Genomic DNA, 15,473 nt, shown 5'->3' with positions numbered 1-15,473 from the left:
AAGAGTTGTGGATGTGAATGAAGTACAATGAGGCACTTGCAGTAGAACTATTCGATTCAACAGTTAGGGGTATTAAAGTGGTAAATTTTTACAACCCTTGTGGAAAGTTTTTGATTTTGTCAGAAAATATATGTAGCTCTAGCTCACTAAGGGTTGTATGTTGTGGGGATTTTAACATAATTCACTGTGGGGCTATTTGAAAAATGATGGTAATGTTTCGATTGTAGAAGAACTTTTAGATAATTCTCATCTTGTGGTCTTAATGATGGGAGGGGTATGAGATTTAATGTTCATAATAGTTCTGAAATTGCTGTAGATTTAACTTTAGTTTTGAACATTCTGGTGTGAATGAGTGGGCGTCATGGCAGATGAAATGTCCAGGAGTGATAATTTTCCTATATTTATAACTTTGGGTTTGGATTTATTTAGAGGACAGGAGACTACTTTTAGGAGGCGGAATTTTGGTAATGCAAATTGGGCAAAGTTTAAGGTTTTATGTGATGAATGTCTGTCAGGGCTGAATGTTGAGGAAGATGTGAATTTCTGTAATGAAAGATTACATCACATTATTTTTCAAACTGCGTTGGAAGTGATTCCTATTAAAAATGGCATTAATAGGAGAAAGGCCGTATCATGGTGGACGGAGGGGTGTGCAGGGGCAATTATGGAGAGAAATAAGGCATTTAGGAAAGTTAAGAAATATCACTCTTCAAGTGATCTTATTGTGTATAAAAGGACACAGACAGTGTTAAGAAAAGTGGTGAAGATTGCGAGAAAGGTTTCCTGGAGGTCATATTGTGATAGTATTAGTAGGGATATTAAACTTGGAGCTGTTTGGGGGGGGGGTGGGGAGGATTCATAGGGTAATAACATTCCAGTATTGATGAAAGATTGTAATACAATTGTTACTGAAATAGAGAAGGTTGAGTTACTAGCTCAGTCATTTGCTGTAATTCATAATCAAGAAAATTTAAGTAAAGAGGTTAAACAATGTAGGAATAAGGTTCTAAGTGAATACCCTGATGTGTTGGAAGCAGCTGTAGCAATGATAGTATCAGTGTTGTAGAGTTTTCTTTGTGTGAATTTAAGAAAGTTATTGATAGTACAGGCCACATGGCTCCAGGAAATGATGATATATGTTATTGTATGGTTAAACATATGTCTGACAACTCTCAAGATAATAAATTTTTTGATTCATATTTGGAACTTAAACCATCTTTCCCCCTCATGGAAAAAAGCAGTAGTAGTACCTATACTAAGATCTGGGAAAACCCCATCGGATCCTTTTAGTTATAGACCAATATCATTAATGTCCCAGTTCTGTAAACTTATGGAATGTAAGGTAATAGAGCAGTTGAATTATATTTTGGAAAAGAGAGGTGATACAGCGATATCTCAGAGCAGATTTCAGAAAGGTAGAATGACATTGGATTCAGTTTTGTGTTTGGAAGATGATATTAAGAAAGCCCAGGTCAATAAGTTGTAATAGCAGTAATTTTGATACTGAAAAAGCATATGATGTGCTATGGAGGGAAGGTCCTTACCTTAAATTAAGGAAATTGGGAGTGAGAGGAAGGTTATATAATTTTGAACTTTTTATTTGGACGGTCTATGCAGGTAAGGATGGGTAAGGTATATTCGGGCTCCTATGAGATAGAGAATGGGACCCTGCAAGGCAGTATTTGTAGCCCTTTGTTGCTTAATATTATAATTTAATGATATTTTCTTTGAGATAGGTACTGGGGTGGGTGAATCACTTTTTGTAGATAATGGAGCTTTAATTTAATTTATTTTGTAGATAATAGATTCATAGTAGAAATTTCAATTTAAATGTGTATAGGATGCAATTAGTAATCAATCAGGTTAAACTGTGGGGTTTTAAACTTTCGGAAGCTAAAACCCAAGTTATGTGTTTTACAAAGAGGATCAATAGACCTGCATTTGATTTGGAAATTGTATGGTCAAATTCTTAATGTGTCAGTGGTAAGATTTCTCATCATGTGGCTGGATAATAAGCTGATATGGAAGCACCATATCAGCAAAATAATTAATAAATGTAAAGGAGCACTAAATACCCGCTTCATCTTCAAAGTTAAAATGTTTGGACGTGATACAAGCACAGGCTTTAGGACTGTTTTGTGGTGCAGTAAGGTAGTCTTCTGTTTCGACTTTACTGATGGAAATGGGACAATTACCTTTACAGTTGCAGAGGTTGAAGTTGATATTCAGATACAGGATTAATCACTTAAATTTGAGGGGGCAGAGAAATGATCACCCTGTTAAGTGTGTTGGAAGACTGTTGGGAACATCACAAGAAGAGTGCTTTTAGGTTTGGGTGGCTGGGTCCTTATCACGCGAGGAATATGGGTTTACTGGTTTACGTAATATGTCCCATTATAGCTTTCTCGGTAACCCCACCTTGGTTTTTTCCAATGACTTTAGTTGATTTTGGGTTACATGATTTAATAAAGTCTAAGGATCCTGGTATGCCTGAGGCTCATCACATGTTAAGGAAAATTATGATATATGAGGTATTAACCATTTTTACTGATGGATCAAAAATTAGTATAACTGGGAAAGTTGAACAGGTTAATTGTTTAGATACATATATCCAAAGATAAAATCTCTTGCTCTTTTCTTTCACCAAGCCTGTGAACCTGGCTGTTCAGCAAAAAAAAACGTTATCTTTTATTAGTGCATTTTGGAGCCAAAACAGATCCTTTGATTCAACCCTCCTCTCTCCCTCGTTTTTTTTCCATCTTATCTAGGGTCATATCTTGGGTTATGACATCGCAGCAAAAATAACCATTCAAAAATTTTAAAAACAAGATAAAAAGTGAATTAAACTATTAAATGTTGATGCTTCCTGAAATAGACAATGAAGCAAAAGAAATTCAGTTATAATTGGCATAAGCACGTTGACATAAAAGGGACTAAGCATCTATGGGGGTTATCCTGTCTGCCCAAGGCAAATTTGACAGAAGTATAGTGAAGTACAGTATAGTTTCTCTGGGAAATCTAACTAACACAGATCTGATCTTTTGCCCAGTGAAATATTTTTCTAAAACAATCTTGTGTCCTTGAGTGTTTAAATAGAATCATAGAGCACCAAGAAGGCTGTTGAACCCATCATGATTTTTGACAGCTCTTATCTATCTGATTAGTGTCATTACTTTGTAATTTATATCCAGTTCTCCTCCGAAATGTTGAGATTGAATGAGTTCCCAACAGACTTCCAGCCAAAGCATTCCACAAGAACTTGTTGAGTGAGAAGATGTTTGTAAGTTCCATTTAGTTCTTTTCATTAATTATTTAGAAACTCTGCTACTTAGCTGTCAATCCTCCTGTCAATGGGAATAGTTATTTTTTCTTACACTGTTGAAGCCCCATTAAACTATGAATATCTCTGCTAAGTTGACCACGATAAATTCTTTTCTAAATCTTCCAAACTGTCAGGCTCCGCAATAGCTCTCAGACTGACTTTTGTCCCACTCCTTCCCCACCCTTCACCATCCTCATATTGACTTTTGCTGTGACATGAATGGAGATCACCAGCACTCAATCTATCAGAGGCTGAGCTTCTATCAAACTGCTCACAACATAGGGCAGATACTCCTGGCGCATCCTTTCCACTTACAGGCCTAGCCTATCGAGAATCCTTGAAGACTGAGTCTTACCCTTGACAACAAGGTTGATCAGAAGTCTGGTAGTCAAAGCCCGATTGCCAAAGCCCAAGCTCTGAATCTGAAGTTCACTGTTGGAGGTCTGTTTTCCATGAGTTTGCTGGAGACCCGGAGGCCTGTCCTGGGGTTGGAGGAATGTCTATGTTGGGCTGGGTGGGTGGTAGAGAGGAACGGACTTGTTTTGTTGTTATTATTTTGATGCATGTTGTGTTATAGAGTCATAGAGGCCAAGAACATTACAGCACAGAAACAGGCCCTTTGGCACATCTAGTCTGTGCCAAGCCAATAATCTGACTAGTTCCATTTACCAGCAGCTAGATTGAAGCCCTCCATCCCACTCCCATCAATGTACCTTCCCAAATTTCTCTTAAACGGTGAAATTGAGCCTGCATCCAACACTTGCGCTGGCAGTTTGTTCTACACTCTCACCACCCTCTGAGTGAAGAAGTTCTCCCTCATGTTGCTCTTTTCTTTTTCAATCTTTTTATTAATTTCAAAACATGGAAACAAAACATAGCAATAATACAAATAGTAGGAGATATATTGTTATACTTAAAAAAAGTAATTGCAAAAACCAAATAGTGTAAATTAACAAAGCTCCCAATCATATAGAACTAACAACGAATAATACAAAGCAAAAAAAAACTGGAAAAAAACATGAAAAAGAAAAAAAAACAAACCCCATCCCCAAAGAAAAGCAGAGTTAATCAACTAAACTAAAAGACTTGGGCAGTACTAACAACTTAAAAATGTGAAAGAAGAAAACCTTAGTGTCGACGACTCCAATCCTCTCCACCAACAGTACAGAGAGATAAAACAAGTTTGGAAATGATCAAATTACATCAAATGAAAATGCTGAATGAATGGCCTCCAAGTTTTTTCAAACTTAATGGAAGGGTCATAAACCACACTTCTAATTTTCTGCAAATTCAAACACACCATAGTTTGTGAAAACCAATGAAATACAGTAAGAGGGTTAATCTCTTTCCAATTCAACAAAATGGCTCATATGTCCAAAGATAAACTATTTCGTTATTATTCTTATATTAATCCAATATGTGACAGATGTCATTCCGAGATAGCTTCTTTAACCCACATGTTTTGGTCATGTCCTTTGTTGGAGAAATATTGGAAAGATATTTTTGATATTATTTCAACGGTCTTAAATATAGACTTACAACCTCATCCAATTACTGCTATCTTTGGATTACCAATGATAGATTTAAATAATTTAACCTCTTCATCATGTAGGATGATTGCATTTCTTACTTTAATGGCCTCATGTTGCTCTTAAACATTTCACTTTTCACCCTTAACCCATTATCACTAGTTGTAATCTCACCCAACCTCTGTGGGGGAAAAAAGCCTACTTGTATAGTCCCACCTAGTCGGTGGGACTAGGTGAGAGTAAGAGTTCGGCACAGACTAGAAGGGCCGAGATGGCCTGTTTCCATGCTGTAATTGTTATATGGTTATATGCATTTGCCATAATGCTATTCCTCATAATTTTGTATACCTCTACCAAATCTCCCCTTAGTCTTCTACCTTCTATGGAATACAGTCCTAACCTACTCAACAGTTCCTTATAACTCAAGTCCTCAAGTCCTGGCAACATCCTTGTAAATTTTTTCTGCATTCTTTCAAACTTATTCACATCTTTCCTGTAGGTTGGTGACCAAAACTGCATGCAATACTCCAAATCAGGCCCCATCAATATCTTGCAACACACATCAAAGTTGCTGGTGAACGCAGCAGGCCAGGCAGCATCTATAGGAAGAGGTGCAGTCGGCGTTTCAGGCCGAGACCCTTCGTCAGGACTAACTGAAGGAAGAGTGAGTAAGAGATTTGAAAGTTGGAGGGGGAGGGGGAGATCCAAAATGATAGGAGAAGACAGGAGGGGGAGGGATGGAGCCAAGAGCTGGACAGGTGATAGGCAAAAGGGATACGAGAGGATCATGGGACAGGAGGTCTGGGAAGAAAGACAAGGGGGGGGGGAACCCAGAGGATGGGCAAGGGGTATATTCAGAGGGACAGAGGGAGAAAAAGGAGAGTGAGAGAAAGAATGTGTGTATAAAAATAAGTAACAAATGGGGTACGAGGGGGAGGTGGGGCATTAGCGGAAGTTAGAGAAGTCGATGTTCATGCCATCAGGTTGGAGGCTACCCAGACGGAATATAAGGTGTTGTTCCTCCAACCTGAGTGTGGCTTCATCTTTACAGTAGAGGAGGCCGTGGATAGACATGTCAGAATGGGAATGGGATGCCACACATTTTAATTCCACATCCCATTCCCATTCTGACATGTCTATCCACGGTCTCCTCTACTGTAAAGATGAAGCCACACTCAGGTTGGAGGAACAACACCTTATATTCCGTCTGGGTAGCCTCCAACCTGATGGCATGAACATCGACTTCTCTAACTTCCGCTAATGCCCCACCTCCCCCTCGTACCCCATCTGTTACTTATTTTTATACACACATTCTTTCTCTCACTCTCCTTTTTCTCCCTCTGTCCCTCTGAATATACCCCTTGTCTTTCTTCCCGGACCTCCTGTCCCATGATCCTCTCGTATCCCTTTTGCCAATCACCTGTCCAGATCTTGGCTCCATCCCTCCCCCTCCTGTCTTCTCCTATCATTTTGGATCTCCCCCTCCCCCTCCAACTTTCAAATCTCTTACTCACTCTTCCTTCAGTTAGTCCTGACGAAGGGTCTCAGCCTGGAACGTCGACTGCACCTCTTCCTAGAGATGCTGCCTGGCCTGCTGCGTTCACTAGCAACTTTGATGTGTGTTGCTTGAATTTCCAGCATCTGCAGAATTCCTGTTGTTTACCCATCAATGTCTTGTACAATTTGAACATAACATCCATGTTTCTGTACTCAGTATTTTGATTTTGAAGGCCAATGTGAAAAAATCTGTCCTTTTAACCCTTTCTCCCTGTAGCACAACTTTCAAGGAATATTGGATCCCTATTTCCAGATCCCTTTGTTCTATTGCACTCCTCAGTTCCCTACTGCTCACCACATAATACCCACATGGTCCTCCAAAAATGCAACACTCCCTACATGATGGCATTAAACTCCATTTACCATCTTCAGCCCATTTTCCAGCTGGTCCAGATCCCACAGTAAGCTTTGATAGTCTTCATCGTTGTCCACTACACCTCCAGTCTTGGTGTCATCTGCAAATTTGCTGATCCAGTTTACCAGATTATCATTCCAGATCGTTGGTATAAATGACAAACAACAATGGACCCAGCACCAATCCCTGAGGCACTCCACTAGTCACAGGCTTCCAGTCAGAGAGGCAATCATCTATCACTCTCTGGCTTCTTCCCCAGATCCAAAGTCTAATCCAATTTATTACCTCATCTTTGATGCCAAGTGACTAAACTTCCTTGACCAATCTCTTATGTGGGACCTTGTTAACAAGTCCATGTAGACAACATCATCAACTTTGCCTTGTGTTCATCAACTTTCCTGATAACTTCCTTGTAAATCTTTGTAAGGTTGGTTATATATAACCTACCATGCACAACGCCATGTTGACTATCCCTAATCAGTCCCTGTCTATCCAAATACTTGTATATGCTGTCTCTTTGACTACCTTCCAATAATTTTCCCACTACTGATTACAAGCTCACCAGCATACAATTTCCTGACTTATTCCTAGAGCCTTTCTTCAACAATGGAACAATATTAGCTATCCCCAAGTGCTCCAGCACCTCACCTGTGGCTAAGGATGTTTTAAATATCTTTGCAATTTCTCCACTAGCCTTCCACAGGGTCTGAAGGAACACCTGGTCAGGCCCTGGGGATTTATCTACCCTAATTTGCCTCAAGACAACAAACACTTCCTCTTCTGTAATCTGTATAGACTATGGACTTCTATGGATTCTGTGTCATCTCCCAAATAAATACAGATGTAAAAAAATCCATTTAAGATCTCCCCCATCTCTTTCAGCTCCATGCATAGATGGCCACTCTGCTCTTCCAAAGGGCCAATTTTGTCCCTCGCAATCCTTTTGCTCTTAATATATCTGTAGAAGCTTCTAGGATTCTTCTTCATCTTGTCTGCCAGTGCAATCTCATGTCATTTCTTAGCCCTCCTGATTTCCTTAAGTGTTCTCTTGCATTTCTTATACTCAAGTACCTCATTTGTTCCTACCTACTTGTACTTGCTATGCACCTCCTTTTTCTCAAACATGGCCTCAATATCTTTTGAAAGCCCTAAAGCTTTAGTGCTTTCCTTTTGTTCTGCCAGGAATATGCAACTCTACTCTCAAAATTTCACTTTTGAAGACCTCTCTCTTACCAAGTTCACCTTTGCTAAAAAACAACCTGTCCCTATCCACTCTTGCCAAATCCTTTCTGATATCAGCAAAATTTGTTTTTCTCCAGTTTAGAATCTCAACCTGAGGACCAGACCTTTCCTTTTCTGTAACTATCTTGAAACTAATGGTATTATGTCAACTGGATGCAAAGTGTTCCCATACACAAACTTCCGTCACCTGTCCTGCCTCACTCCCTAATAGGAGATCTAGTATCCTACTCTCCCTAATTGGAACTTCTATATACTGATTAAAGAAGCTTTACTGGATACATTTGACAAAATCTTTCCCATTCAGCCCTTTTACAGTCAGTGTGTGAAAAGTTAAAATCACCTACTATCACAACCTTGTGTTTCTTGCAACAGTCTGCCATCTCGCTCCAAATTTGCTCCTCCAAGTCACGCAGACTGTTGGGTGGTCTATAATACAATCCCTTTAATATGGTAATACCTTTCCATAATGTCTCACTACACAAGCTCTCCGGTCTTCCTGTCTGAGCACTGCCACAACATTTTCCCTGACTAGTAATGCCACCCATCCCCATTTAATCCTTCCTGCTCTATCATGTCTAAAACAACGTAACCCCAGAATAGTGAGCAGCCCCTCCTGCCCCTCCTGCAACCAATTCTCACTAATGGCTACAATGTGGTAATTCCAAGTGCTGAGCCACGCCCTAATCCCATTCGTCTTTCCTGCAATACTCCTTTCATTGAAATATATGCAGCACAGAGCAGTAGTCTCACCATGCTCATCCTCATGATTCCTGACTTTGTGTGTAGGCTCACCAACATCTTTCTCCACAACCACTCCACTATCTGTTCTGTTACTCTGGTTCCCATCCCTCAGCAACCGCCCCCCACCCCCGTGCAGCACCAGCAAACCATTCTACTAGGATATTGATCCCCCTCAGTTCAGGTGCAAACAGTCTCTTCTGTAAAGGTCCCACCTTCTGTGGAGAAGAGCCAAATGATCCAAAAATCTGAAGTGCTCCCTCCTACACCAACTCCTTAGCCACGTGTTAAACTTTATAATCTTACTTCTGGCCTTGCCTACATGTGGCATGAGTGGAAATCCTGAGATCACAATCCTGGAGGTCTTGTCCTTTAGCTTAACACCAATCTCCCTGAGCTTCACTTCGTAAGGTGTTGTCACCCCTCCTGCCCATATTATTGATAGTGATGTGGATCACTACCTCTGACTACTCACCCTCCCACTCAAGAATCCTCTCCCTGACCCTGGCACACAAGAGGCAACAGGAGTCTCATTCTCATCCGCAGAACTTTCTTTTTGTTCCCCTAGCAAACGAATCCCCTATCACTACAGCTCGCCTCTTCTCGCCGAAGATTCAATGAGCTAAAGCCTCAACTCCCTACTCTAACAGTGGCCTACTTATGCAATAACTGCTCACTTAAGCAGTACCAAATTGTGCACAATCTTATGTCTCCTCAGGAACTGTGGCACACAATACTCCCTCTATGCAATCTGATGTCTACTTCAGTACTGTGTGACATAAAATGGGTCGACTGCCCAAGCTTTCTTCTTTTAAACTCTCCCTCTGTGCAATATGCTATCTCCTCAGGAACTGTTTGCTTCTATTAAATTCTCTCTCCCTCAGTGAGACCACACTTGGATTGGGAGACCGATTCACCAAGCACCTACACTCCATCCGCAAGAAAAAACAGAATCTCCTAGTGGTCACACACTTCAATTCCCATTCCTATTTCCATTCTGCCATGTCAGTCCATGGCCTGCTCTACTGCCATGATGAAACCACACTCAGGTTGGAGGAGCAACACTTTATATTCCGTCTGGGTAGCCTCCAACCTGATGGCATGATGAGCAATTTCTCAAACTTCTGGTAATTGTCCCCCCCCCCCCGCTTCACCATTCCCATTTCCCCTCTCACCTCATCACCTTACCTGCCCATCACCTCCCTCTGGTGCTCCTCCCCCTCCCTTTCTTCCATGGCCTTCAGCCCTCTCCTATCAGATTCCTCCTTATCCAGCCCTTTATCTCTTTCACTTCTCAGCTCCCCTACTCTTTACTTCACCCCTCCCTCTCTCCCAGTTTTACCTATCACCCACCACCTTGTACTTATTCATTCCTCCCTCCCACCTTTTTGCTCTAACTCTTCATCTTTTTTTCCAGTCCTGATGAAAGGTCTCTGCCCAAAACATCAACTGTTTACTCTTTTCCATAGATGCTACCCGGCCTGCTGAGTTCCTCCAGCATTGTGTATGTGTTGCTTGGATTTCATCACCGAACAGGAGGGGACTGTCTCTGGACTACTGATAATAAGTCTGAATTTTGATCATGTGCCTCTCATTCTACCTGATGTTGTTTCACCTTTCAGGTGACCTCCTGGGCATACCTCAGTGAGTTTGAATCGCCGACATGCTGACTTGATTTTGTTCTGTGGATTACAATGGTCCGTGCAGTGACCTGCTGCTGAAATGAGCCAGTGAGGTGAACAGCATTTACATGACGCTTATCTAAGAAACTTATTTGTAAAGGGAAAAAAAAACTACACTGTGCTGGAAATATCAGATCAGGCAGCAGCCTTGGAGAGAGAAAGTGTTAGTATTTTAGAGTGATGACTTTCATTAAAACCGTTCAGCAGTCAAATTGAAACATCATTGACTTTTTATATGGGATTCTAGGCAGCAGTTATTTTACTTATTTAGAGATACAGCAAGGCAACAGGCCCATCTGGCCTATTACACCCATGCAACCAATTAACCTACTAACCCTTTGGAATATGGGAGGACACTGGAGCACCCGGAGGAAACCCACATGGTTATGGGGAGAATGTATAACCTTCTTGGCTAACATGAGAGTGCACAGTTTTAAGGTGCTTGGAAGTAGGTACGGAGGAGATGTCAGGGGTAAGTTTTTTTATGCAGAGAGTGGTGAGTGCATGGAATGGGCTGCCAGTGCCAGTGGTGGAGACGGAAACGATAGGGGCTTTTAAGAGACTCCTGGAAGGTACATGGAGCTTAGAAAAATAAGGGGCTATGGGTAACCTTAGGTAATTTCTAAAGTAAGCATCTGTTCGGCAGAGCATTGCAGGCTGAAGGGCCTGTATGGTGCTGTAGGTTTTCTATGTTTCTATGTTTCTTACAGACAGTGGCAGGAATTGATCCTGGGCTGCTTGTACTGTAAAGTCTTGCCCTACCAAGCCGCCAATTATGTTGAAATACTATTTTCTTTTTCTACACTCACTGGCATTATAGGCAAGTCCAGGGTGTATTAGCTATCCCTGGTTGTTTTCGATAAGATGACGATAACTCTCCTCCTTGAACTGCTGTCATCCTGCTAGTGAAGGTAATCCCATTCTGTTGTAGGAGAGGGAATTCTGGGACTTCAAATGGACAGCAATAGTGAAGAATTTTCAGCAAGGATGGTGTGAGACTGTGAGGAGCAAGGAGGTCATAGTGTTCCCATGAGCCTGCTGCCCACATTCGTATTGGTGACAGGGAATGTAGACTTGATAGCTGCCTGGTGTAGCACATTTTGAAGGGGGACACTGCGGCCATGGTGCGCGGTTGGTGGAGAGAATTAATCTATAAAATGGTGGAAGGGATAACGGTTTGGTGAGCTGCTCTCTCTGGGATTCCACTCAGTCATAAAAACTCCATGACTCAAAGAATCATAGTTATTTTTGTTTCAAGCTTTTAAGAGATAATGGAGTGGCAGTCATCCAGACAAGTGGGAAGTATTCCATCACACCATTAACTTGTATTTTGTTGATGGTAGAAAGGAAGTGATAACTCAGTGCAGAATACCCAGCTTGAGCTGTATGTGTGTGTGTGCATGTATGTATATATATATTTATGTATGTGTATTTATATGTCATGATGGCCATGTCATAACAAAAGTCCCACATCAACAATATTCTGCAGTTCATTTGCCATTGTCATATTGCTACCATCAGGGAGGAGGTGCCAGAACTTGAAGACGCACACTCGATGTTTTATTAACAGTTTCCTCCCCTCTGCCACCTGATTTATGAACAATCCATGTACCTGTGAATACACCTCACTACTCATTTTTGTATACAATATAAGAAACTGTTTTTAAAATATCGGGAGTTATAGAAAATGTTTTAGCATGTTCTTTTCATAAAAGTTAACTTTGTTCATTTTACTTCAATACAGATGTAGGTTGGGCTGGTTTTGTCGATGTTTCTAAAGAGAACCCTTGGTGTTTTGCCATGTAAATAACAGTGAGTGAAGCCTCAGCCCTATTGAATGCAGGCATCTTGGCCAATTCTGTGGACCAAGTCAGACCTGGTGCAGGGTCCACAAACATGTTGATCTCAATATGGATTTTTAAATGTGAATTGGGAAGCAAAGAAAATTGAATGTTATATTCTTTGAATGATTTGCTTTGCATTAATATTTTAAATCATTTATGTTTATGGTGTTTTGGACGAAACTTCATGTCTTACAAACATTTGACTAACTTTTAGTTTTTGAATAGTTATTTCAATTTTATTAAGTTTTAATATTGTTGACTATTGGAAAATTCAGAATACCATTAAACTCCCCCATTGATATAGGTGAAGGTGGAGTGTCACAGTCTGTCAAAGCTTTTGTTAATATTTCTCAGGTGGAGTCTCTGAAATGCACTGCCTACGTGCTGGCTGTGCCACTCAGACTAATGCACTGAAAGATAGGCATCAACGTCAAGTACTGCAGGAGCAAAGGTTATAGGGTCATACAGACTGGAAACCGGCCCTTTGCCCAAATGGTCCATGTTGATGAAGATTCCCATCCAAGCTAATCCCATTTGCCTCAGTTTCATCCAGATCGCTCTAAATCTTTTCTATCCATAAACCTGTTACTTTTTTACCTTTTACCTTGCACCTTTTGTGGCAAGAGACAACGGTTTAATAAGGCAAAGAGAGATACAATCGATACAACTAATATCCATTTATAATCTTCAGAGTTGATTTGTATATAGAACAGTAGTAAACTAAGGAACTCCAGCATCCAAACATATTCTCCAAAGTAACAGAACCATTTCTAGTATATACACAAAACACTGGAGGAACTCAGTTGGTCTGGCAGCATCTATGGAGAGGAATAAACAGTCGGTGTTTTGGGCAGAGACCCCTTCATCATACACTTCAATTGTTTATCTGTTTCTTAAACATTTTAGCTATGAATTAAATAACAAAAAGCTGCCTCCTTTACATGAACTGCTCAAACTGGAGCCACTCCCCATCACAATCTACCTTTCTGTGAACTTCAGTTACTCAAGGTAGACCCTAGTTTTACTGAAATATTTAACTCAAACTGTGAAATAAACACAAAAACAGAAATGCAGGTAATCCAAAATTTAAAAAAAAAAACAACAAAAGAATGCTGGCAACACACATCAAAGTTGCTGGTGAACGCAGCAGGCCAGGCTCAGGCTATAGGAAGAGGTGCAGTCGATGTTTTTGGCAGGTTAGTGAAGAGAAGCAGGATTAAAATTTCAGAATGATAATCTAGATCAGGGAGTCAAAATCTTTTTTTATGCAATGGACCCCTACCATTAATTGTGGAGTCTATGAACCCTAGGTTGCGAATCCCTGATCTACAGTAACACAGACAAAATACTGGAGGAGCTCAGCATGTCAGGCAGCATCTGTGGAAAGGAATAAACAGTCGATGCTTCAGGCCAAGACCCTTCATCAGTCTGATGATCTATTAGTTTCGATGAGACATTATTTTAGTTTTCATTTATTTTTTCACAGAACTGGTTAAACAGTTATGAAATAAGAAAATAGGAAGTAACATTTCTACTCTGTTTTCTTTCAAAATAAAAGGACAACTTTAAAGAGTCTTTGTGTGAATGAGGACAAAGTTCATCCCACAGTGGGATGCAGCTAATAGTAAAGACAGAAGCTGATGGAGAGGCAGGTTCACATATGGATGCCTACCAGAGGAGGTGAGAAACATAGGTTTGTGCGCTTACCCTTTCAGTTTCCTCACTGATGTTATATTCGGCGGTTAATACACATGCTTCATCATAACTTGGAAATGTTTCTGTCCACCCGTCAGCCATGCATTTCTTGCTTACATTGCCTTGAAGAGAAAGATTAATGGGTTTATTCCTGTTCATGGATATTGAAAGCAATACCAAGTGGAGTAAATAAATTGAACATTTTCTTCAGATTTTATTTTAGAGTTTTTTCTTTGAAACACTGCAACAAATTTGCACTTGAAAATGATTTTCATGCAAAAGTATATAAAGATCCTCCACAAAATTTTTAAATTTGATTCTTAAAGCACTTTCCATTGAATGATGTTCCAGACCAGGAGTCATATACTACAACATTTACCTTTTGGTTTCAGTGTCAAATAATTGTGAGTGCAAAATAATCTCAAGCTTAGTCGATGCAGATGCAGTAGTCGATCTTGTATCGGTCTGCCCTCTTAGTAAATTATACAGATACACCTTGCGACTCCATTGCAGCAGAGAGTAGTGGTATGAGAGTGGTAATGTGGCTTATGAGTTGTGCTGTTATGAAGCGGATGGTGCTGCAGCCATTTTCGTTTGTGTTACACATGAATGACTGAGATGAAAATATAGATTGGTGGGTAGTTAAGGTTGCAAATGACTAAACGATTCGTGGATTTGTGGACGTTGTAGGGGTTGCCAAATGCTGTAGCCAGATACGAGCAGAGAAATGGCAGATGAAGTTCAATCTGGGGAAGTGTTGGACTCTGGGATGTCAAATGTAAGGGGAAAATATACAGTTAATGGCAGGACCCTTAACAGAGGAGGAATCTTGAGGTACAGTCCATAAATAAGGAGGGAGGAGAAGATGGTGGCGCGACGCAGTGCGCACGGCCTCTCCGGTTAAATGATATCGTATCTGTTAAATAGGGTTTGTGCACAATCCTGATTTGTTGGAGACGGACATGAAAAGCACGGAGGAACATCTGGAGAAACTCCTGAAATGCTTGGGGCGCTGCCGCTGCTACTGTGCGATCAAGAATCTTTGGAGGGAAGGCCCCAAATCCTCGGCTTTGCCTGTTGCTGGCGGCTGGGACTGGGGTCGAAGCGCTCGGCAGAGATGGTGCTCAGTGTCGGAGGGCTGGTCGGAGGCTCGAAGTTTTCGGACGGACTGAGAGTCGGGTGCTTCCAGGTTGCTGCATCAGCAAGTTTACGGCACTGGAAGCTCATGGCAGGGAGAGTTTTCTTCCTTCTACCATTTGCGCGAGACGTTAGGACTTTCGAGAGACTTTGACATTTTTTTTACCATGCCCATGGTCTGTTCTTCTATCAAATTACGTTATTGCTTGCACTGTTGTAACTATATGTTATAATTATGTGGTTTTTGTCAGTTTTTCAGTCTTGATCTGTCTTGTGTTTCTGTGATATCGCACTGGAGGAACGTTGTATCATTTCTTAATGCATGCATTACTAAATGACAATAAAAGAGGACTGTGTGTCCTCCTAATCTAA

General features: G+C 40.8%; 1 protein-coding gene across 3 annotated transcripts in view; it reads right to left on the bottom strand.

Annotated features, from left to right (window-relative positions):
• LOC134344501 (vasoactive intestinal polypeptide receptor 2-like) overlaps positions 1-15,473 on the bottom strand; it is a 201,484-nt gene that overhangs the window by 116,862 nt on the left and 69,149 nt on the right. For all 3 annotated transcript variants that reach the window (XM_063044403.1, XM_063044404.1, XM_063044402.1), the window contains one exon: positions 13,977-14,086. In XM_063044403.1, coding sequence (XP_062900473.1) covers positions 13,977-14,086 — 110 coding nt within the window. The remainder of the gene's footprint in view (positions 1-13,976; positions 14,087-15,473) is intronic.

Source organism: Mobula hypostoma, chromosome 3 (assembly GCF_963921235.1).
Source record: "Mobula hypostoma chromosome 3, sMobHyp1.1, whole genome shotgun sequence".
Lineage (NCBI taxonomy): Eukaryota > Metazoa > Chordata > Chondrichthyes > Myliobatiformes > Myliobatidae > Mobula > Mobula hypostoma.
Note: the sequence above shows the minus strand (reverse complement) of the source record. Positions and strands in the feature narration are given on the sequence as shown.